Here is a 23,204-nt window from a genome sequence, read left to right as displayed (position 1 = left end):
TGAAAACATGGCTGTGCAAGGAGTTCCTGCAGCTGACTTCAACAGAATAATGTGGTGCAATGGATCCAATGCCCGAAGACACCAGTGAGAAGGGAGAAGAAAACGATTTCAGAAAATGTGGCAGAAATATAGCTGGTTTAGTAGCAAATCAAATTATATCCAAACAATTCTATAAACATTTCATCCAGATTTTTTTCAAGGGGGAGGATATGAGAAGAGGTAGAAGGAAATTTGAAGTTTAGAGCAATAGTTTACATAACATTACAATAGAGAGCTAGTACAACTTACTTAAAATATGTGAATGACAACGTTTTCCTTTTTTTTTTTTTTTTTTTCCTGATTAGAAATGATGCTTTTCGGTTTATTTCAGACAAGACTATATGGCTGGTGCTTTCACTTAGCTCTCATTAACTTAGAATTAACTGCCAGGTGGGTAAGACCTAGAAGAACAGGGACCCCAATTAAAAGAATAGATGGCCGTGCAGCCAGCTTTGCTGTTAGGAGAACTTTACACTGTTTTGTATTGGAACGAGTACTGCCATAACCATAAATTGTTATTTTCATTGGCAAAGTCAGCAAATCACAATGCTGATGCACTGTAGAAGGGATGCTGTGTTTTTAGACTAGCTACTTCAAAAGGATTTTTTAAATTATTGAAAAACTTGTCAAGTGCATCTTTCATAAGATTTCCTTTTTTGGGAAAGTTCTGAAGTTCTTTGCTTATCTTCATCAGCACATTGCAAAATTCTCACTTTCCAATAAATACCCTTTTTTTTTCTCCTTAGAAAAATTACTTATAAGAGCACTGCAGTATTTGTCGGACTGTTCATATCCTGCCCTACAGTAGTGTCCATGGACTGAGGCTGTGGGGACTTTTTGTTTGGTTTTAATTCAAACAAACAGCAACTGCTGATGCCCTTTGTTTTTAAAGGATTAAAAATATAAAGGAGTCTTTATTGTTTAAAGCTTCAATACTACTGTTTTGAATTGTTTCACTGTAAAAAGGCTTCTGCGTTTTTGAGAAGGCAAATAACCAAAGTCCCTTGATTGAACAGTGGAAGAAGGAGGCACGGATATCTAGGTGGCCTGGAAAAACTCTCTGCAATTGACCACCTATTGCTTGGATAGCTATTAGAAGACAGGCACAGGGCAGTCAGAGGCTAACTTGCTCTTTTCAGTATGGATATCCATGGTGGTAACTTCCATGGTGACGGTAGTCATCTTGGTAACCTTCTTGGTATCCCTGGTGATAGCTATGATAACCATACCCACCATACTCATCTTCTGGGCACTGCATGCCAAGTGACTGCTGAATTGTCATTTCCTGTCGCCGAAGCTGCATGGAATCAATCAGATCATACACAATTGCCATAGACCACATCGGAGAAGGATACCAGGATTTGACGTTTCCATCTTTCCCAACTAGAAGCATGGAGAAATACTCTGGGCTAATTTGGAAATAATTTCGAATGTCTTTCACCAAGTTAGCTGGGATATCTTCTCGGTCTACAGTAGCACTTCCTAGAAAATGATCACATAAAACAGCATTGGCATTTTGTCTAAGCAACAATGATGATTATTTAACTCAGTGAGTTTGCAGTGTGAGAAGAGATACAACCCAGTGTTTGAAAACGTAATATTCTTGACATTTGCAGTGTAGTGTTTCCTGGTTCTGAAATGAAAGGCTGCTGTACTGTGAACCAAAGATGCATTTTTAACAGTTTTGTTAGGGTTAGTATATTTGTCTTTATCCTCTAGGCTGAAGCTACTGTGGTGTGGCACACCTCTTCCTCACCTGACACGCATGTGTGTCTTTGTTACTTTTGTAGCTTGAGTCGTGATTCATGTCTGCAGAAGGCCTACATGAAAAACAGTCACAGTGAAAGAAATCACTGGAATAGAAATGTGATGGTGTGAAGCACTGCAGGATGAATTTGCTAGGTCATTACAGCAGTAGAGAGCCTCACTTTTGAGCTGGAATGCTATATGAAATACAAGATGTGGCAGATGTCATGTCCACTTTAAAAAATAGGTTCTCATGCTGATCTGCTGAATTTGGCTTATAAATATGAAGCCTGTACCAAGTAAGTGGGTAGAAAGTATAAGACAATTAGAATCAGTGTGATTCTAGAGAGTTGATGTAGTAACAGGACTGTTTGTGGCATCCTGCTTACAAACTTCTTAAGATTCTCCAAAGGAGATCTGCAAGTGGTAGCTAAGGGTGGTCGAGCTGATACAGGTAATGAAGATTACTAGAAGGCTCCAAAATAAACTTTGATAATATGGTTGGAAGGCAGAAACAAGGTAGGAATAATATAAAATAGTTCCTAGAGCGCAGAGAGGTAACCCGTGTAACCTGTTATAGGGTACATGCTTTGGCAGGGACGTTGGACGCCATGATCTCTTGAGGTCCCTTCCAACCCTTGCAATTCTGTGATTCTGTAACCTGTGAAGTTCACAGTTGTCTATGCTGGGACAGGTGCTGTTCTAGGCTAGAGCTTAGGTTATGAAAGGGAGTTACTTGAAATGCTTGTTCACTGCTCACTAGTGGTCAAAAAGCCAAAACAGATGTTAGAAGCTATGAAGAAAATGATGCAAAAAGAAAACAGAATATCATTATGCCACTGTGGAAACCTACTGTGTCCCTCTTGAACGCTACATATGCTTCTGATTCTCTCACCTTGAAAGAATATCATAGAACTGGAAAAAAAATGCAAGGCAATAAGAATGATCATAGGTTTGTCAGTGGGTTGGGGGAGATCTACAGGATTGTGAATATCACTGCAGAGATGGATAGAGATTAGCTGTTTACCCTCAGAAAATGTAAGTGGTGGTGAAGGTGGTGGAATCACCGACCCTGGAGGTGTTCAAGAAACATTTAGATGTTGTACTGAGGGATGTGGTTTAGTGGGAAATATTGGTGGATGATTGAGCTGGATGATCTTAAAGGTCTTTTCCAACCTTGGTGATTCTATGATTCTATAACCAAGGTCATGAAGTTCTTCAGTGAAAAGTAAGTGGAGACTGTAAAGGTGTTGAAAAAAGAAGTACAAGAAGTGCTTTTTCTGTTATTCTTTCTTAGGCCTGGAATTATGTCTTTATGAAGCTAGAAAGACTGGGATGTTTTCACGTACAGTGCTGGAAGAATAAGGGAATAAATTAGCTCTTTCCCGTTTCCATCTCTCCGCTGATAGATGTAGTTATTGGGATTAGCTAATAGAGGAACCATTAGCCTTTGAAATGTTCCTTGACAGCTAGTGCTCCTAAGAATAGCTACATGAATTAGCTTGCTGGGATGCAAGTGGAACAGAAGATGAATGATGGATCCATGTAAGAGAATCTGCTAGATGCTAGCCTTGCAAACTCTTAAGCATGTACATCCCTTTGTTAATGATAGCAACATGTGTAGAGTATACCTGGGACTGTGTATTTTGGCGGAAGATGAAGATGTGAGATGCCTTCCAGATCATCTTTGGGCTTTTCTGTCCTAAAGAAGCTATATGGTATTTAGCATAGGTACACCAAGAAAGACCTTAGTTTGCTTTTGTGCCACCTTTTTTCTTAAGCAATGGAAAAAAACAAACAAACAAACAAAAAACCCACATAATTCAATCAGATCCATCCCTGTAAAGAAATTACAGCAAAAAAACACTCAGTACAGCATAATGCTCTTCATGAGTAGTACTGAACAAACTGGAAACAGTCACTTACCGTTAATTGGGTATAATTCTAAGACACCACCAATATCTTCTCCAACTCCTAGCAATTTGAGGATAGTTATATGACGCAGACCTGTGGAAGAAATGAAGATTTTGAGTGAGACCAGTTCTTTATGCATGTTCTTGGCCAGATTTTAGTTAATTCATCCAGATCTATGCTAGCTAATTTAGCAGCCAGTCCCAGCCACTCTTTGTGAAGCTGAATTGCCAGTTTCCCTGGAGTCTCTGCCACTCACATCACCTGGACCCAAACATGGGGATAAGCTAGCATACTGAAATACCAGTAACCTACAGAGGCCACCTCCAAAATTAAGAATATCTCTGCACTGTTTTGTTCATGGGTAGAGTTCTTACTTGTACAGCAGAAACATATTTAGAGGCAATATAACAAACAGTTAAACTACAGATCAGTGCACTGTATGGCTTAGGACACGTATTCACTTCTTTCACTTGCTCTGAGCAGAGGCTTGGACTGTTGCCTCTGCATTGAAGAAAGATCACAGGGACTGCAGAACCTGTTCAAGAAACGTGAGTCTATATGATCTACAAAATCTCTGATGTAACTTCTTACAACGTGGAGATAAGATCCTTGGAAACATCACTTGGTTGAGAAAAAACCATTGAAGACAAACGCTTTAGGAGCTCACTAGATCTTCAGTCTATTCTTAGCAAGGGGCAGATGGAATTAACTGTTATGGCCATATTCCATTCTTCAGAAAGGAGTTTACAGTGGTCCATGCCACAAGCTATCAAATAAGATGATGCTAAAGCTCTAAATGAAAGCCAGGTTATTATGAGTAGACAGACAGTGTAGCAATAACAATGTTGAAATGTATTGAAATAATGGCTTTTGAATGGGATCTATTTCATTCTGTTGTAGGAGTAACATCTAGGCCTTGTATCACACTGTTATTGCTAGGAGCCTAAGTTAAGGAGCAAGTCTCTCTAGGTTTTTGTAATAGAGGGAAGGGTCATTTGGGGTCACGCTCTCAACTGCCTCATGGAGCCGTCCAACTCTCTAGTGACTATCTTAAGTGCCTAGTTAGGGTGCTGAGAAGGTTGTTATTGGGTTGAAGAAGCTTCCATTAAGATTCTTTTTACAGGTTTAAGAAATGGAGCAGGGAGGAGAAGGAAAAAAACAAAAACAATGGACTCCCATGCATCTCCCTGATATCTGACCTAGCTCTAAGCTGGGTATAAGGATCTGACTTTCCCAAGGCATTGTTAATTCATGCAGTAAGGTAGATCTTCTGAAGTATAAGCCTGAAGAGAAACTTTAGAGCGTTAACTTTTCCTTCTTAACACTAAGGATTCTAGGGAACACTTGGTTTAGTGTTGTTAGCTGACTGTGCCATATTATGTGCTTATCGTGGTATTTTCCATTTGTATTTGGAGGAGCTACAAGAAAGCTTTTCAGTTGTGAGACTTCTCAGATTGTCTAGTTTCAGACTTGAGCAAAAGAATCCATCACATCACCAGGAAGGATGTGGTTTTTGGGGAGCAAGAGTGTAATTTCCTTTGACTCACCAAAATTACAGGCTTGTCCACTGAGAGCAGCAAGCTGCTGGGAATAAGCCCAATCCTCATCACTGGGAGCAGAGATCACCACTAGCCTCCTTCTCCATCGGAACCTGGAATGAAAAGGGAGTGCCACAGGGAATCATCATGACACGTGACTGGAGTACTTTGAGGACTTTTGTTCTCTAGGCTGAGATATGTCACATCTTTCACAACTTCTAAGTAACAGCTGCTGGGAGATCTTCCCAGTTCTATTCATCACAGAGAGAGGATAAGGCCTATATGGAATAGTACAGCTCCAAAACTAAAAAGAAAACATTTGCAGTTTTGCTGCAGTTTAGCCAAGCAAACACTGCAAAGCTTAAGATCTTTGCTGCAAGCCACCTTTGCTGGATATTACAGTGCTGAGACCTGCATATTCAAGTGCAAGATAGATTCCTGTAGAATTTCTCACTAGACATTTTAGCTTTTATGTCATTTGCTGCTGCTGGAACTGCTCTGTTATTTTGCAGTCCAAGGGCTGTCTGAGAACTAGGGTGTATCTTCATTTCAGACATAACTCATGCTTCTATGTAAATAGTCACTGATCTCTTTTTCTTCTTTACCACACACACTCACTAAAATACTTTTAACATTCTCTTAAATCTACTCTTGTTTACGTATGTGTGTCTGTATGAGACTGTGGCTATATAAGCCAGCCATAGGGCAGGAGAATACATTTTGGAGTTTTCTTTAACAGGGGGTGTCTCATCTAACCAAACTTGTGCACTGAGGATCGCTTTCCATTGTCCTCTCAGAGAAAGGGAATGCCATAGGGACATTTGAAACCCTTAAAAATTCTAACTACAGAGTTATTTAATACTCTCCAAACAACCCCTTTTTTGAATAAAGGTACTTCTCCACTAAACCTAAATAAATCAGATTTATAGGAATTTGCAGAGCTGCAGGGATATTTTTATAGCAGGAAATGATCTTTTAAATGGATGCAGATGTTACTCTGTTACAATAATAGCCTGCCTTTCTGCAGCACCACATGAAGATCTCAAAATAAAAGCTAATGCAATGGATCAACGCTATTCCACTTGAGAAAGCAGAAAATACGGTGGGATTTGCAAAAAGTCACAGAAGTTGCCGAGAGAGCAGGGGATGCTCCTGCCTAATTCTTTATCTTGTTGACTGACTGATGCTGCTTTTTTTAAAAAAAATATATATATATATATTAAAAAAAAACAAAGCTCCCCAATTTTAATCTTGCCCACGAGGAACAGCTAACAGACTTGAACATGTATATGCAGGTATGCAAATGGGAACAAGAAGCATTATTAATCATGTATATGATGTGAAGGTAAGAGGGGAAATTTCTTGTTTTTCTGAAAATCATAGACTTTTTTTTGGTGACACTTTGCATAGCAAAAACACCTGGCTGCCTATAAACAAGGACAGAGAATGTAAACGTTGGATCATATTTTGTTTAGGGCATAAATTAATATAGTATCTTATCTGTGAGTTGCTTTAAGATACTCTAATGAGTACTTGCTAATTTTTGAGTATCTGCTTTGTATGCATAGAGATGAAAAATGTTAACAATCACTGGAGTTGTGTATCCTTCTACCCCAGGCAAGTCCTATACCTGGTGTGCTTGTTTGAGGTTACATCTAACCAATAAATTAATTTATTTGGTCCTTTACACCTGCTGGTTTACAAATTTATGCCTTATTCTGACATCGTAAGCACAGACCAATATTCCTGTCCTGACTAATCTGCCAAACCTTTCCCTTTGTGCACCCTGTCTTCCTCATCTACCTTGTTTTACTTCTCATTCTGATTTGTGAGCCCAGAAAGCAGCACAGCCTGTGTTTCAGGGTTACAGGGGGACTCCCCAAAGGAAATTCGAGGATCTCCTGCTGATACGTGTGGCTTTTAAGAATTGCTCAAGAAGTTCTGGCTCTTGGTCTTTTTTCACACCAGACAGATTTGTAAAGAACAATATTTGCAGTTTTACAAGGGCTGCTCTAAAACTAATGTCTCCTGTTTTATTATGTTGGTTGTATGGAAGTAGAGGTTGAACCTCTTACCAGTATTTCATTAAATTTTATTGCCACGTGACAGATGGAAGCAGAGGGCAGTCTGACAAATTGGTATCTGACATGGGAGTGCAGATGAAGGCAGGTCAGTGAATTCCTCCATGTGGAAAAAATGGCACCCATTGTCATTCATCAGCGCTTGCTGAACACTTATGGAGACCAGAGAGTGGATGTGAGCACAGTGAGGCGCGGGGGCTACTTTTCAGCAGTGACGACAGTGATAGTGGGTCACTTCCACTGGTGCAGATTTTTACGAGTACTGCCTGCAAGTTCTTGTTCATCACTGGTGAAAATGCACAGCTAATGGTGGTGCCTATGTTGAAAAATGGTGTTTTGTAGCTGAGAATTTGCTCTATCAAATGGTGTTATTGTCCTCTTTGTATCTGTTATAGTTTCCATGGAAATAAACAGGAGGCATTACTTTCAGAGAGACCTATGTATAACTGACCTCCCAAATGTGCAACACTAGGACTCTTGTTCAGCTGGGAAGATAATCTTGGACAAAGTTGGAAGTAATTTTGCTGGGAATCTGACCAGTTATCATGGCTAATGAAGTCCACACAATACTTAAACGTGACGTCTGTTCCACAGACAACAGATAACATTCCGTGCAGCAATAGTTCTGTTTATAGATGCACCATTCTGTGTTTTTCCTGCCTGTTTCTCTAACGCATGTTTATTACTAGGGTTGTTTGCAAGCAAAGAAGTATTTGGGAACTGCCACTTTTCAGTATACAGGCTTTCTCTTGTGTTGGACAGCTGTTTCCAAACTGTGGTTCTTCTTGGTGGTCTTGAGGATGAATCACTGAGACCTAAACAGGAGGTGGTGAGGAGGGTGGTGTACGTCTCATTAAAGGTTCTCTTTCTGTTGAAGTGGTCATAGGGCTTTAAAACATTCATGAGCAAACAACCTACCAGTTTGCCTGTTGCTCCATTCCCCCTCATGTCACAATACATCATGCTGTCCCAGTTATTTGCATAGCCATCTGGCATTAACAGTGTACGTCGATTAATTCTGACAGCAGGCAAGGAGAATGCAGTAGTACCACTTAAAGCCTTGAATGATGAGATAGCCCTAATTTCATGTAGATTATCCTGTACAGCTGTTCTTTGGGTCTGAATTTTCCCACAATCCAGATGTTTATTTCACAGTATTTAGGTCTCACAGGTAGAGAGCAGTAACATAGCATATAGAGACTGCACAAACAAAACTGTCTTTCTACAGAAGGTCTCTCAGACATTTTACAAGAGACATCTGCAAGATCCTTAATGCATGACTAATACTGGCAAATGCCAACTGTTACCTCAAGCAGGATAAGAAGGAAGTTAGAGTGAATGAATTACTGAGAAGGATTAGAATGAGATTAATGAGATTGTGATGGTGGTTGAAACATCAATATTGTACTTCATACATTCAAAACACTGAATTAACATCTGTGAATTAATCCTTATTTGCTCTTCTAATGCAAATCAGTGTTATTAGCTTCATATCATCGGGGGGGGAGGTTTGGGGGGACTGATATACAGAAAGTTAGTGTCCAAAAAATGTGCAGTCAGTCAGGAATGACAACATGCACATTGACTTCTAGTGCTCCGTGCAAGACTGCATGCAGCTGTGGCTACATCTCTGTTTTGCTTAACACTGCTAGCATTGAGAAATCTATATTAAAACTTGTAGGAGTAGTTGGATAGTCATTTTTCTAGTAAGACAGTAATTACTAGGACTAGCAGCAGTTAAGAGCAGAAGGTAATACCTGGATAAGAAGCTTTCAAGGGATTGCTTTTTATCTTCTTTGCAGACAATGCCCTCTTTTTTCTGTCTTTCCATGTCTTTAATTCTTGACTGGAAGGTGTCGATCAAATCAAACACAGACTTCATTGCTATGGGTACTTCATAGTATTGCTGTCAAACAAAAAGAACAGATGTATTAGCATTCTTTCTGCATGCATCACAGCACTGTAGGATATATAGAGATTCAAATATCCTCATATGCACACAGGTAACAAGGACTAAAACAGATGATAAACTATGGAAATATTCTTATTTTTGCAGTCAGACTGCTCCCTGTAAATGACATGTTATTTGTCTAATGTGTTAAGGCCAGGCCATTAGAGGCAACACATTGTCAATATATTCTTTTGTAGAGCACTGTCCATATAAAATATGTTGACATCCTGGTGAGTGGTCACACTGTGTTTTAGAACACCAGGTACTTCAGTAACATCCCTGCCAGAGGCTGTCCTGTCCCAAAAATGTCAGCTCACCATCCCAGCAGAAAGCTACGATCCCTGAGATGCCCCCATCTGCAGATTATGAAGATAATGACCTAATTCCTGACATTTTCTTTTACTGTCCTTTTTCTTGTCATCCAGCAATGACAGTCTCTTCTGTACCTGACATGCAAGCCTATATTATAATTTCATATATATATATTTTTCATACTTTTCAATGCCTTTTCTTTCAAAGAGTCAAAGTCCTCACCTTGACCTTCATGTCAGTGTCCGTCAGCACCATGAAGAAATCATTGTAGGTCATCCCATACTCTTTCCTCAACTCACTGATGAGCTGCTGATCCACAAGATCTTCATCCTCTATTACTTTCATGGGCTTTTCATTATCTTAATACAAAACAGAGGAGAAATAAAAATGGTCATGGGATTGCACAGCAAGCTGCCTTCAGTTCCACCTTGCAAGAAAAGGGGAAGTTCATCTTCCAGAAGCCCTCTTCCCACTGCACTGGCAAGGTCTTCAAAAACAGCACTATACCACTGTGGCTTTTAACTGTCCAGTTTTCTGTCTCAGTATCTTTGGAAAATGAGTTTACCCTAGGGTTCGTGTACTTCAACATTCAGCATTTCTACTTGCTTTTGAAAAATTTTGGTTGCCTACTCTTTTCTGGAAAGGGGTTTGAGATTTTTTCAGACATATTTATATGTTTATGTGGGCGTGTTAATCATTTCAGCAGCTCCTGACACACAGCCGCTTCTGCAATAGAAAATAGAATTTGACAATAGAAAATGAATTTGACAATTTCCTACAGGGGCTGAAAAGCATAGAGAACTTGAGTCAGTAAAGTATGGTTAGAACAGATTGAGGCTGTCCAGGACTGTACAGTATCTTCCAGTCTTAAAAAATTACATGGGATGTTTAGTGACTACAAGAAACCAGAAACTGTTAAGCATATCTTGAATACTGCGATTTTAGCTCTTCAGCTCTGCACAAATACCACACTGTGGCACTCTCCCACCTGCTTTCTGATGTTAATTTCCCATCCTAGCACACTGATGGGAAAAAAAAAATGTTTTGAGAATGATTTTATGCATACTCATGGCTCTACCCTAAGAAAACTTTCAGAAAAGCGAGAATAGAAAAAAAAAAAGCAGACAGTGATTTCATTCTGAAACTTACAGAATTATTCAATGCCCAAATTATTCAAGTGGAAAAGAACCAGACATTCAAAAAGATTTTTAACTAACTCAGAACTTTATGCCCACCTCAGAACTTTATGCCTCTTTTCTTACATTTAACATGAAAAATGACTAATCTGATGCTTCCAGTTTCAACATAAAAGCTTCACCCATTTTACCATTTTCAAATGATTTATCATCATTTGATGACAGATACCAAAAGAAATTCTGGGTATGTATTTTCAAAGTTAGATCCACATGACTTGTGGCAGAGATTAGAAACGTGTACAGGACGAGCCCATGGAGGTACTGAGGATCCTTAATTTCCTTGGAGCCAGAGTACATTAGGACCAAGTCCTGAAAGCCTCCATATCATCAGCTCATCCTCAGCATCCAGAACAGCACTATACAGCTATGACAATGCTGGGACAGGCCTCCAGATGCAGCTATGGGCCTGGGAAACCAAAACCAGTGGAGTCATACACAGAGTGAAATAAAGCACCTGGGGCCAAAGAGCTGTCTTCAAATACTACTTGTTTATGCCCTAAGACAGCACTGGGTCATAAATATTCATATACTCGCTTAGCAATCTCAGCCATGGCTTTATTGATCTGCCTGAAGTCAGAGATGCCGCAGCCCATCAAGAGCTGCGGTGCAGAGGTTCAGCTTTGCTGTCTCCTGCTTCACTGTTATTCACCAGCAAGCAGACATGAGATAACTGATTTGAACATGCAGGAACAGAAAGTACTTTTTCAAGAACAAATGTATATTTTGAAAATATTTGACTATTTAAACAATAAGGAGTTTATTTTTTATTTTCTAAACATCCATAACCTCCAGGAGCAAGTTAATCTTATTCAAATTTTGCAATAGATCCAATGTTTGTAATAGACTCAGTGAAACTTCTAAATTAAATCTCTGGGAAGATGTTTGGATCAGAACCTGACCTAAACTTCATACCTTGGGAAAACAAAAAAAAAAACACCACGTGCTGTAATTTGATTATACTAATCATACTATAGACAACATTTTTATGGTGGTACATGGTTATATGTACTTTGTTTTAAAGTTTTGTGAAGAATTGTAGGTAATGTTATAAATTCCCCATTAGATGGGTTGGTCATGCTTTAACGCTTCGTAATCAAGATTTACACCTTACTAATGTCAAGCATGACTCTTAAAACATAAACCAGAATTCATACTTATGCCTGCAATTTTATCCCAAAACAAGATCAGCACTATCTCATTGGTCTGTATGGAGATAGAATAATACAAGAGAGGTTAGTGGAAAACAGCTGTATGGTGTATCACCTTAGACTAACTGACTCGGCGCTCTTTTGCTTTGAAGACTGCAGATAACAACATGAAGATAGCACTTTAGAGTTTCACTGTTGGGATATTTTCTTTCAAAGCTTACAGTGTAAAGAAAAATAAATGACAAAAGTGATACAGAAAAATGTTTTTTGGGGAAAAAAGCCAGAAGGACTGACTTGCCTTGCAAACTTAGCAGTGTTTTTTGGAGAGAAATGAAATAAGTTAATCTAATAGCTTCACCACTTGTTGCCAGCCTCCACTGTCATAAAGCATATCTGGGGTCAGCCTGAAGAACAACACGGTTCAGACTGTCTGCTACTACCAGCAAAATTCTCTCTGATGTTTCTGAAAAGGTCACTGAAAGAGTGCAATAGAATCTTTTCTCATTACATCTTTAGCAGCCAGATAGGCTGGAAAGATGAGTTGCTCTTTACAAATAATTCAAATGAGGTTGCAAAGAATGTCAGTATTTTGCTGTGAAAGTACAGTAGCCTAGTGGGTTAGGTGCTGGCTTTGTTTGTACAATGGATGTGTTACAGCTGGGGACTGCTGTTTAATTCACTGAAGCCCTATTCCCAGGATTTGGGGGAGAGAGACCAAATGACTAACTTGAGGTGAAGAGGACTCTGATTTTCTGTCATTCCAATGGGAAACAGTCTTTGGTTTCAGCATAAACCGATCTAGGCCAAACAGTGTTAATGAGCTCTTTCATTAACTACTTCTAAATATGTTTGAAATTTGAGATGGAAAAGTATTTTCTGTGGACCTTTCTGTTTTTGTCTTTTATAATTCACCAGCACAGCAAGTCCCAGGATATAGCAACGTAAGTAGATCCCATCATGCTGACTGCTCACTATGTCATAAATACTGTGAACAAAACGTTTGTTAGGAGTTTTTGCTGCCTCTGGGGCTGACAGAGAGTAAGCCATTAAGAGGCCATGCAAAGCAAGAAGGGTAGAGGAGAAGGCGAGGGAGAATAGAAAAGTGCTTGTATTATTTAAACTTTTGAAAAAGCTCAGGATTAGGTGTTCTGGGCAAAAATGTAAGGTGAGCTTCTCATGTAAGGTTAGCTTGTACCCTTCTAAGTCTCCTGCTTTTCTTCAACAAGTTAATTCCTCCTATGAGAATTAAGCTGTTATACACATTTGTGGTTTGGAAAAAGGCTGGGTGTAAGTTAAGTTTGGAAGAGGCTGAAAGAGTATGGTCTATGTCAGAGTGAATGTCTGTTTATTAGCCAGACTGGAGCTAAATATAATCCTAAACAGTCCACTGACAGACAGATTGGTGTAGGTACAGAAAAAGTGACCTTGAGTAACCTTGGTCTGATGTGGAAAATTCTATGCCACTCCAGATTTGCCAGAGAGGTGCATGGATGGACAGTCTGGATATGTAAGTCCCTGTTTTTCAGGGACAAGTCTGCTGGCCCCCAGCTAGCTCCCCTCTCTCTGATAGTAGCAGAGGCATGGCTGGAAGCCAGGCATAGTTCCATCATTTTCTGACCAGTTTTATGCCTGGTCAGACACAAACTGGTCAACACCAGTTTTATACCCTGGAAGAGACAGGTGATAGAAATATCATGTGGTCCTGAGCTTTCCATTCCATCATGTGTTGTGTCTAAGGTCTGGAAAACCATATGATCTTACAAGCAACAATGTGGTCAGTTATAAGCAAAACTACTAGATTTTATACTATTTTTTTGCCTTGGTTCAGCAAAACACTTAAACTGGTGTGAAGCTCTAGACGCAGACAGCAACAGAATTGTTTACATTCTTCAAGAGACACCTAAGCTTAGGTGCTTTGCTGGACCTGGACTTGATGTCTTTGTCCAAATCCCACCGTAATTAAAGGAAAGGTTCTTGCCGGCTTTGGTGAGTTTCCCCAGGACCTGAGCACTGACATCAGTTGTTTCAAACCTACTTAAGAGTTGGATGCCCAGTGCCACTTGCAGATATGGGAACTCTATGTAAAGAAAGTGGCACTAGATAAGGCTGAATGAGCTGCTTTGCAAGACCTGCACAGTCTGATTATAGTGCCTCCAAAAATTATCCTCTTTGTAACAGCCAGCAATAAACAGACACACTGATGAGTATCTTGCTTTATGGGCAAAGAGATGCTATCAGAATTAAAATGGTAAACCTTTTAATATCAGGTATGCTGGTACAAATTTATAAGGTTGCCCATACCTAGAAGCTATGGATGAAATCTCCTAAATTAATATCTCTTTACTAGCAGAGAGAGGAAAATGTTCCTGGACCTCACCTTTTCCACCTTTGGTGGAAAACACTCACTCTAAACATCTCAAAATCATCTGTTAGGCCTAGAAAAGCTAATCTTGGGAAGGAAAAGAACTCATTTCAAGGAGTCTACCTGGCACACTTCTCTCTCAGTCCTGGGATCAGTGAGTGCATGCCTGTGCAAAATTAAGCCTTTTCCATGGCCTTGTGAGGAGTGAAAAGGCATGAGTAAATGTTACATGGTAGGGCAGAGAGGTAAGGATGTTGAACTTCAAAACAGGATGAGCTTAGACCAGGTTTTGAATTATCATCTCAAACGTTCTCTTCAGCCTCTTCTGTACCCAGCCTCCTCTCCTTCACGACATGAGACAGTTTCTTTAAACCATTTTTAAAACATGCTAGCAAATATCTAGCCACCCATGGTTTAGAAAAAAAAAAAAAAACAATGGTGGAGCTGTATTGGGACAGCTATTCTGATAGTGAGGTTGGTATTCATGACACTGGTAGAACTGAGCCTCATTTCCCCCTTCTGTCCCATGCCCTCATCAAATTTTCAGGCCTTTTCTGTTTCACTCTTTTACTGTCTTTATGAATTCCCACAAAGAAATCTGAAGTTACAGCACTGGAAGCCTAAGCTTGGAAAATAATAGAGACCTTCACATAAATACAGAATGGGAGTAGTCAGCATGGAGGCAGGAGGAATGGGTTTGAAAGTCCTGCTATCCCACAACAAATGGTCTTGCTTAGATCTTGACCCAAGCTGGGGAAATTTCTCCCTTTGCTGCCTGTATTGTGCCCACAAGATGGAAAGAAATTATATAAAAAAAGGAACCTAGCTGGAAGTGGTCAATTTTCATGCTGCTGTTGTTCATGGTGCCAAAAATTGTAATGACTGAGATTTTCCTTGTTGCCATCTTGCAGAAGCTCTCCAGATACTCGTCTCGCTGCTGAACATACATGGTGTTGTCCGCCTTGGGGGTTGTAATCAGCTGGTTGGTGGCAGAGACAAAAGAGCTTGTTTAATATAAGAAATGAAGCAGATTACTATTTCACTGCAGGAGAACTAGTCACTGTCTGCAACCTTGGATTTCTTTTTCATAAATCTATTGACTCCTTTGTAGTTTTATTTTGCTTGTGGTTGTAGTGTACCTTTAGGACCAGTCCTGTCCCAGAGATGTTCAACCAGTCCCAGGAAATCCATAGGAAGCATGGCCAGCTGGTGGCACCAGCTCTTCCATTGCCTCTCCACATTACTGGTAGGAGAAATGACACCAGAATTTACAGGAAGCCCTCTACCTTCCTATTATCCTTCGCCCTACGGCATCTCCCTCCCACCCTTCAGGGACGCAACATATTTAGGATTCGTCCCATGCAGCTGCATCAGGAGCACTGGGAACATGGCAGCATGGCAGGTACTGTCTCATGCTCCCAGCAGGGCTCCTGTGGCTGTTTCAACTATGACAGTGCAAGTACAACTAGGGCTTTTTTGAACAATTATATAACTAATGGTCATGTAAGAAGACCTTGAAAATTTGATAAGGCCACTGTGACCTCACTGAAAATTGCTGATTTATAATATATTTGTTTTAAGTCACTTTGCTGTCATATGGGTCTTTTATTTGCTTAGAAGTCATGGCTATGGAGGAAAAGCAGGAGGAGGAACAGTTATAAAAACAATAGTATAAAATTATCCACAGTTTATGTTATTCTATTCATTTCAAAGTCTCCTAACAATTAGAAGATTTAAGACGTTTAAAGCACATAACTTAGCTCCATCAGTGACTAGAATTCAGACATCCCATGAAGGGTGTTTGTCTCTTAAATGTTTCCTGCTTTGTTCTAAAGGGATTGATGACATAGGTCTAATTCAGACTTCAGTGTGTGTTCTTGATCATGGCTTCTGAAACTAAGAGGACAATGCAGACCAATGGTCTGGTCAGCATGCAGTAGTTCTGTGCAGCAGTTTCCAGAAGAAGTTTGGAGAGGAATGCCCCCAGTCTAGCAATGTAATCATTTTAAGTGCTGTCAGTGGCAGCACACTCAAGTACCTGCAGCCACTCTTCCAAACACAAAGGGAGTTAGAATCTGAATTTTATGGTTTAATATATTAAATACTCACCATAATTCCTCAATTGCAAGCTTATGCTTCTGTCTGTAGCAGGTACAGTCATCTTCTATCTACCTTATGTTTATAGAGCCTGAAGGCTAATTTTTATGATATATCCATTATCAATGTTAATCATTGTACTGAAATGTAGGAGGCATTTATCAGCTTGCAAAATCTGTCTAGTTTATAGAACTGCTCCCTGGCATGACTACAGCCCTGGGACATGAGGGTGAATGAGAATCAAACACAAAAAGAGTTTGATTTCTGGGCTACAACATGTAACACGTTGTTTTTAAATTGCACAGAAATGCTTCAAATGAAAAAAGGATCATGAAAAGGATTTGAGGACTGAGATCAAAACCAGAGCATTGGTTTGAACTGTATTTTTAGTTTTAGGGGCCGTAAGTAAGAACACACCCTGAAGTCTGAATTAGATGAATTTGATGAAGTCATCAAAGCTTGCAGAATGAAACAGGGAACATTTAAAAGGTAAGGTAATCTTCAAATCTAAGCTTTGTTCTAGGACTGTTCTAAGCAAAGCAGAAAGTACATCGCTTCTATCTGCATTTACATGTGTGTGTGTATGTGCATATGTGTACTCTTATCTGTGCCTGTGTGTATAAATGAAGTATTATATATAAACTGTCAGCTTGCATTTCATCATCATAGGGAAATAAACAGAAAAACCAAACTCACTCAGCCAAGATTTCTTAACATTAGTAAGACTGCAACAAAACCCTCAATGTAGACTGGTGGGGCTGCAGACTTCAATACCTGCATGCTTTTTCAGTTTTTGCAGGTAGATCCTGTATTTGTCATTAATTGAACTTAACCCTGATTAGCCTTCAGAATTCTAGATGTTTGAAAAGCATGCTGAAACCTGCAAACGGAAATCCTTAACAATGTGTAAGTTTTAAAAGCCTATGACTCTCTTAAAATTCTCTTGTACTGGGAGAGGACCAAAACAATGTCTTTGTTAGGCAGTCTACTGAAGTGACTGGAAGACAATAGTTTAGCAATGCAGTGGGGCTCTACTCAGGTAGAGCCAATTCTGTAACAGTGTGGGCTAATTCTTTAGAGGAGTTTGAAGACTCATGGATGCTGGTATCAGCTGGTTCAAATTTCAGACCAGCCTTTAAGTCGCCAGGAATGTGGTGGTGTAATGAATTAACAATTTGGCATCTATAAGCTCAGCTTTTGACATTTTACAAATTTGTCCTTATTTGTCTTGATGCTGGACATGTTCTTGGAAGCCACAACACTGAGATATATGACTAAATTTCAAAGATCCCAAACTTCCTTGCAGTTTTCCTCTCTGAGTTTTTGGTTTGGTTAACTGGTGGTTAACACGTAACTGACAAGCATTATTTGCAAAATTCACTCAAGTTCAAATTTTTCAAATATATTGCTAATAATATTATTGAATAATATTTTAACATTTTTCAAATATATTGCATATATAGCAAATATAAGGCCAAGAGCAAAGAACTACATCTGCGTCAGGGCAATCTTGAGCACAGATACAGGCTGAGCAGAGAATGGCTTGAGCGCAACCCTGAGGAGAAGGATTTGGGAGTGTCGATTGATGAGAGATTCAACATGAGCTGGCAGTGTGTGCTTGCAGCCTAGAAGGCCAACCACATCCTGGGTCACATCAAGAGAAGGGTGACCTGCAGCTCGAGGGAGGTGATTCTGCCTCTCTATTCTGCTCTCGTGAGACCCCACCTGGAGTACTGTGTCCAGTTCTGGAGCCCCCAACGCAAGAAGGACATGGAGTTGTTGGAGCAGGTCCAGAGGAGGGCCACGAAGATGATCAGAGGGCTGGGGCACCTCCCCTACGAGGACAGTCTGAGAGAGCTGGGGCTCTTCAGCCTGGAGAAGAGGAGGCTCCAAGGAGACCTTATAGCGGCCTTCCAGTACCTGAAGAGGGCCTACAGGAAAGCTGGGGAGGGACTTCTTTTTATAAGGACAGGTGGCAATAGGACAAGGGGAAATGGCTTTAAACTGAAGAAGGGCAGATTTATACTGGATATTAGGAAGACATTCTTTACTGTGAGGGTGATGAGATGCTGGAACAGGTTGCCCAGTGAGGTTGTGAACGCCCCCTCCCTGGAAGCATTCAGGGCTAGGCTGGATGGGGTTTTGAGCAACCTGGTCTAGAGGGAGGTGTCCCTGCCTATAGCAGGGGGGTTGGAACTAGATGATCTTAAAGGTCCCTTCCAACCCAAACCATTCTATGATTCTATGATAGCTCTTCTCCACTCAGAATATGCTGGGGAAAGTTCTCCTTCTAGCTCTGCACAGCCCCCAAAGCTGGAAGAATAGGGAGGGGAAGAAGAAAGCTGGATTCTGCTTAGGTTTGTGAATCATCAGCAGAATGATTAATTAAATTCCAGTGGTTGAAATCTTGGCTTGGCGTCTTAGGTATTTGTATTGAAATACGGGACATCAAAGTGAAAACTATGTTGTGACACTGACTGTTGAATAATAACTGTCAAAGAGGCCTGCTTGCAGTGGAATAATTGCAAGAAACCAGCTCCCATAATAATATTTTTAAAGAACTATTTTTCAAAGTGTGCCTTTTCAGGGTATGTGCCATCTGCCAGGAAAAACATCTGTACTACAGCTAAAACTGTTTCCTGTCACAGGTGAAGTATTTTTTTAGATAAGTAGTTGGAAAAACATACAACACTATTAAACCCCGAGAGAAGTAACTCCAGATCGTGCTGAGTTTCTAAGACTTGAAAACTAACCATAGAGTTATTGTTTAATAAAAACAGCAGGAGAATAAAAGAAAACAAAATAAAGTTTGTATGGGATCCCTGAAGATATCTAGGAGATTTGAATGCCAAATTCCCACGAGAAATAATGGCACATGTAAAAGTCCTACCTCAGGGCAATCTTGTCATATGCCTTTGTGCATATCCTTAGTCAGACGTGCATAATACTGCCAAATACACCTGGCTTGCTTCCAGTTTTAGGACACCAGCACCAATACAAAACAGGTTTGCCAGCTGGCAGGACATGCTGCATCAAAATGTAGTGACATTGGCAAGTACCCTAAAGCAATGATTGTAAGCCACATGAACTTCATTTTATTGAATATAGCTGTACGGATCCTGATGCCTATATATCTATTGGAAACAAAATAATCTGATGGCTATATGATGGCTCATGGAAGTGAGTGGGAAGAGGTTTTAACCTAATTCCTGTCTGACAGATGTTCATACTGTATGTAAGATTTCTGACATGCAAAAACTTCCATGTTGGAAATGATCCTCCAGGTCTAGAGATCTGATCTCTTAAACAAAATCAACAAGAAAAGAGTAATGCAAAAGCACCATAAACTTTCTGCTCCCCGTGTTCCTACTAGGAAGGAGACATTACTTCATTTATGAAATAAAATTCAGATGAACAAGTTACTTACGATGAGCCGCCTTTTGCCTTCGAAATAGTCCAGGAGGTTGGTCACTGATTTCCTGGGAGGCTGTAAGAAAGGCTTCTTGTTGGGCTTGGGGAAATCCTCATTCTCTGTCCTGCTCCCCTTCTTGTTTTTTTTGCTACGATCTTTATCCTGCTTGCTCTTTTTCTCAGCTTTGTCCTTCTTGGACTGCTTCTCACTCTTCTGCAGCTTGTCAGGTCTGTCCTTCTTCTTCTTCTTCTCAGGTTTATCCATTCGCTCATGCTTCTTTGATTCTTTTCCTTTCTTTCGGGGAATGCTTCCCACTGCAATCTCTTCCTCTAAATGGGGACTAGCAGGCTTACTTGCGTCATATTTATCTTCATATTCATTACTCAGGATCTTTTCTTGTGTCTTCTTTTTTGGTGGTTTAGTCTTAGTTGGTTTGTGTTGCCCTGGTGTGACATTCAGGTCTCTGTGGTTATAGTCCTTCCTGTCTGTTCGATTGTCTTTAAACCTACTCATGCTTGCCTTTGTGTAGTGCAGTGAGGGGGCTGTTGGGACTTCTGTGAAGCTCTCATAGCGGCCACCTTTGCTTGGTTTCCGTGTGGCTGCCAAGTGTTTCTCTAGGTGGCCGCGCTGCCGGTCCCTGCGGTTTGCCTTCCACGCAGGAGAATATAAATCCTCAGAGGCCGTGACTCGCGGTGTGGTGGCCTCAGGGGCTGCCGGCAGCCTATGGTACTCTGTGGTGGTATGTGACTTTGTGGTCCATGTCCTCTGTGTGGTGGGGAGGGGTGTAGTTGTTGTAGGCCTGCTTGCTGTTGTCACTGTGCGGGTGGTGGCCCGGGTGGCTGGGGTGGTGGTAGGGAAGGTGGTGGTCCTCACTGTAGGCAGAGGAGTAGCTACAGTGGTTGTCATTGGTTTCCTCACTGTTTTGGTCCTTGTTGCCTGGTTGTTGCTCCTCCTTGGTTCCTCCTTCCTCCCTCCTGCTGACACTTGGACATGTCCACCACCAGGAGTAGATTGGGTGCTACCCCCATTATTGTCATCTTCAACCACTTGTCCCTCCACCCCAGCTGCTTTGCAAGTCTGTATGAAACCCTTCTGTCTCATCTTCTCAATTTTTCTGATGGGGTTCTGATCAATGACCTCATACATGGCCTCTAGCCTTACGGGATAAGGGTACCTTTCCTCCACCTGCAGAGTTTTCTTCAGCAGCACCATGCCAAATTTCCCCTTTTCTAGTTTCAGAAAGCTCATGAGCTTAGGGATGAGAGCAGGATCCAGTGGCTGTTCCAGGATTTTTCCTTCATTGGTTATCCTTCTGACTTTTCCTCCTTCTTCCCCTTCTTCATGGAACAACACAATCTGCTGGATGTGTCTCTCAGCCAGTTCGCAGTAAACATCATTTTTCAGTAGGCTCATCATGAGCCGGTAGTACCCCTCTGAGGCGTGGGGGGCAGAAATGACCCACACCCGATTTTTCCCAGCAAAGCTGGCCAAGACATTGGGAGAACTTGACCCTGAAGGGAAGCGTACTGCTCGTGACTGTGAGGCAGTAGATATCCCTTCATCCTTAATCATCTCAGACTTGGAGTATTTGGCTGCAGCTGTGAGTCTCTGTACCCGCCTTGTTCTGGTTCCTATGCTCCTGGGCTGGGAACGTGCTTCCTCTTTCAGCAGGTTGGCAGGTGCCTTTGGAGGTACTGAAGAATCTCTCTTGGTGACGGGGTGTTGGGGATTCGGGCTCAAATTCTTTAGGGATGCTCCAGACCTTCTCAGGAGGCTGCTTGGAGCCCTGTGAGACTGAGGCACTTTCCTAACCCCATGGCTCCCTCTCTCTGCTAAGCTCCCTGTCTTCTCAGAGCCACACACTAGCCATGCTGACCACAGCAGGGCTAAGCTGAGAGCTGGTCTCCAGTTCATTGTGCAATCTGCTTGTGGGAAGGAGGAGAAAAAGTTAGGTGTTAACAGTATGATTATACCTTGCACAAGTGATTAAATAAAACCACAAAACAGAGGCTTTAGGGATTTAAGAGTGCGGGTTACACCTCAGAGTAGAGTTTAAAAGTTATTTTTGGAAAAGCACAAAATGGATCATTTTATCAAAGAATGACATCATCTGTCTGTAACACAACTCCGTCTATCCAAAAAGACATTGCGATCCACATCCCTCTCTCTCTGTCTCTCATGCTTTCACATCCACACATGCAAACACACAGAGAGAATAGGTCTGGTACTTAGAGCAGAAAGCCAAGAATCAGACTTGAGACTTACGCTCTCAGGGAAGTTCTCCTTCCAGAGTCGAGGTTTTACGTCTTTTTCCTTTAAAAGGAGACAAATGCCATACAGCTTTGCTGCTGCTCGGTGATTTATCCTTACGCAGCCCAGCAGGTCCCAGAGCCTGTCCGTCTACTTGTGTATCTTTTACTCTTTTTTTTTTTTCTTCACGTTCTTGACAAGCGGGATGAGGTGAGCGGAAATTTCCTTTGGGATCTCGGCTTCTCCATTTACCTGCAGGTCTGGCTTCTTTCTGTACCGGTTGCCCACACGGGCAGGGATTTCATTTAAGAAAAGGGAACTCCCAGCTGCTCTGAGTCTCTCTCTTTCAAACTTCCCCAAGCCTCCTTCCCACTCCTTGCTTCCTCAGTCCAGCTTAGTTCCTTTGTTTCCAGAAAGGAAAGCACAAGCATTAATATATTTTCCAGGCTGAAGAAAAACACAGGAATGTGATGTTGAAAAAAAAGCGGATGCTTCCCTTTCCCCTTTCTCCACACTTTGACAAAAGCAAATTGTATAAGTTTTGACTTTTCTTCTCCTTCCTTTCTTGGCTTGTTATGGTCCCAGAAATGTCAGGGTAACCCCAGCGCTGCTCAGAACCAGCTTCAGACAACAGTGGCCACTGGAAATGGGGGAAACTTCACTCAGGATTTAACAGCTCAGCAGAACCCGCCTCCTCCCCGCTCTGACACAGGGAGGGAGGGAGGAGGAAGGCTCTGGGGGCTGAAACACTGCACAGCATCACAGAGCACTTCAGAGAGGGTGACTCCAGCCTTAACTCTTTCCTTTGCGCTTCCAAGCTCCCTTGCACTGCCCGATCTCATCTTTCTCTTTCTTCCCATTAAGCAGACACAGTCTGAACAAAAAAGAGTCCCGTGAGAAGAGTATTTCCCCATCTGTCTCAGAAACCACTCGCTGTTTAAAAGGAGTTGCTTTTAACCCTATTGTTTCTGCCTCCTGCTCCCCTTTTCCCTGTTTGTTTGTTTTCTGGGAGTTCTCCAGTAAAATCCTATTTTGCTTCACTTTCCAGCCAATTTCACTTTCAGATCCTCGTGGTTGTGTCACTGTAGTCTGTTCTGTAAAGATATATGTGCATGGCTGTTTGTTCTTTTGTAGTTTTAAAGAGATGAAGATGTTTAC

General features: G+C 41.1%; 1 protein-coding gene across 1 annotated transcript; it reads right to left on the bottom strand.

Annotated features, from left to right (window-relative positions):
- CCDC80 (coiled-coil domain containing 80) lies at positions 119 to 22,733 on the bottom strand. The gene is made up of 8 exons (XM_021399293.1): positions 22,062 to 22,733; positions 19,812 to 21,718; positions 15,110 to 15,266; positions 9,804 to 9,940; positions 9,076 to 9,224; positions 5,247 to 5,350; positions 3,712 to 3,792; positions 119 to 1,521 (listed from the first exon to the last, which is right to left on the bottom strand). The coding sequence occupies exons 2-8, from the start codon at positions 21,708 to 21,710 to the stop codon at positions 1,175 to 1,177; spliced, it is 2,874 nt and encodes a 957-aa protein (XP_021254968.1). The 5' UTR covers positions 21,711 to 21,718; positions 22,062 to 22,733; the 3' UTR covers positions 119 to 1,174.

This window comes from Numida meleagris, chromosome 1, assembly GCF_002078875.1.
Source record: "Numida meleagris isolate 19003 breed g44 Domestic line chromosome 1, NumMel1.0, whole genome shotgun sequence".
In the NCBI taxonomy this organism is placed as follows: Eukaryota; Metazoa; Chordata; class Aves; order Galliformes; family Numididae; genus Numida; species Numida meleagris.
This window is presented reverse-complemented; position numbering and strand designations above follow the sequence as displayed.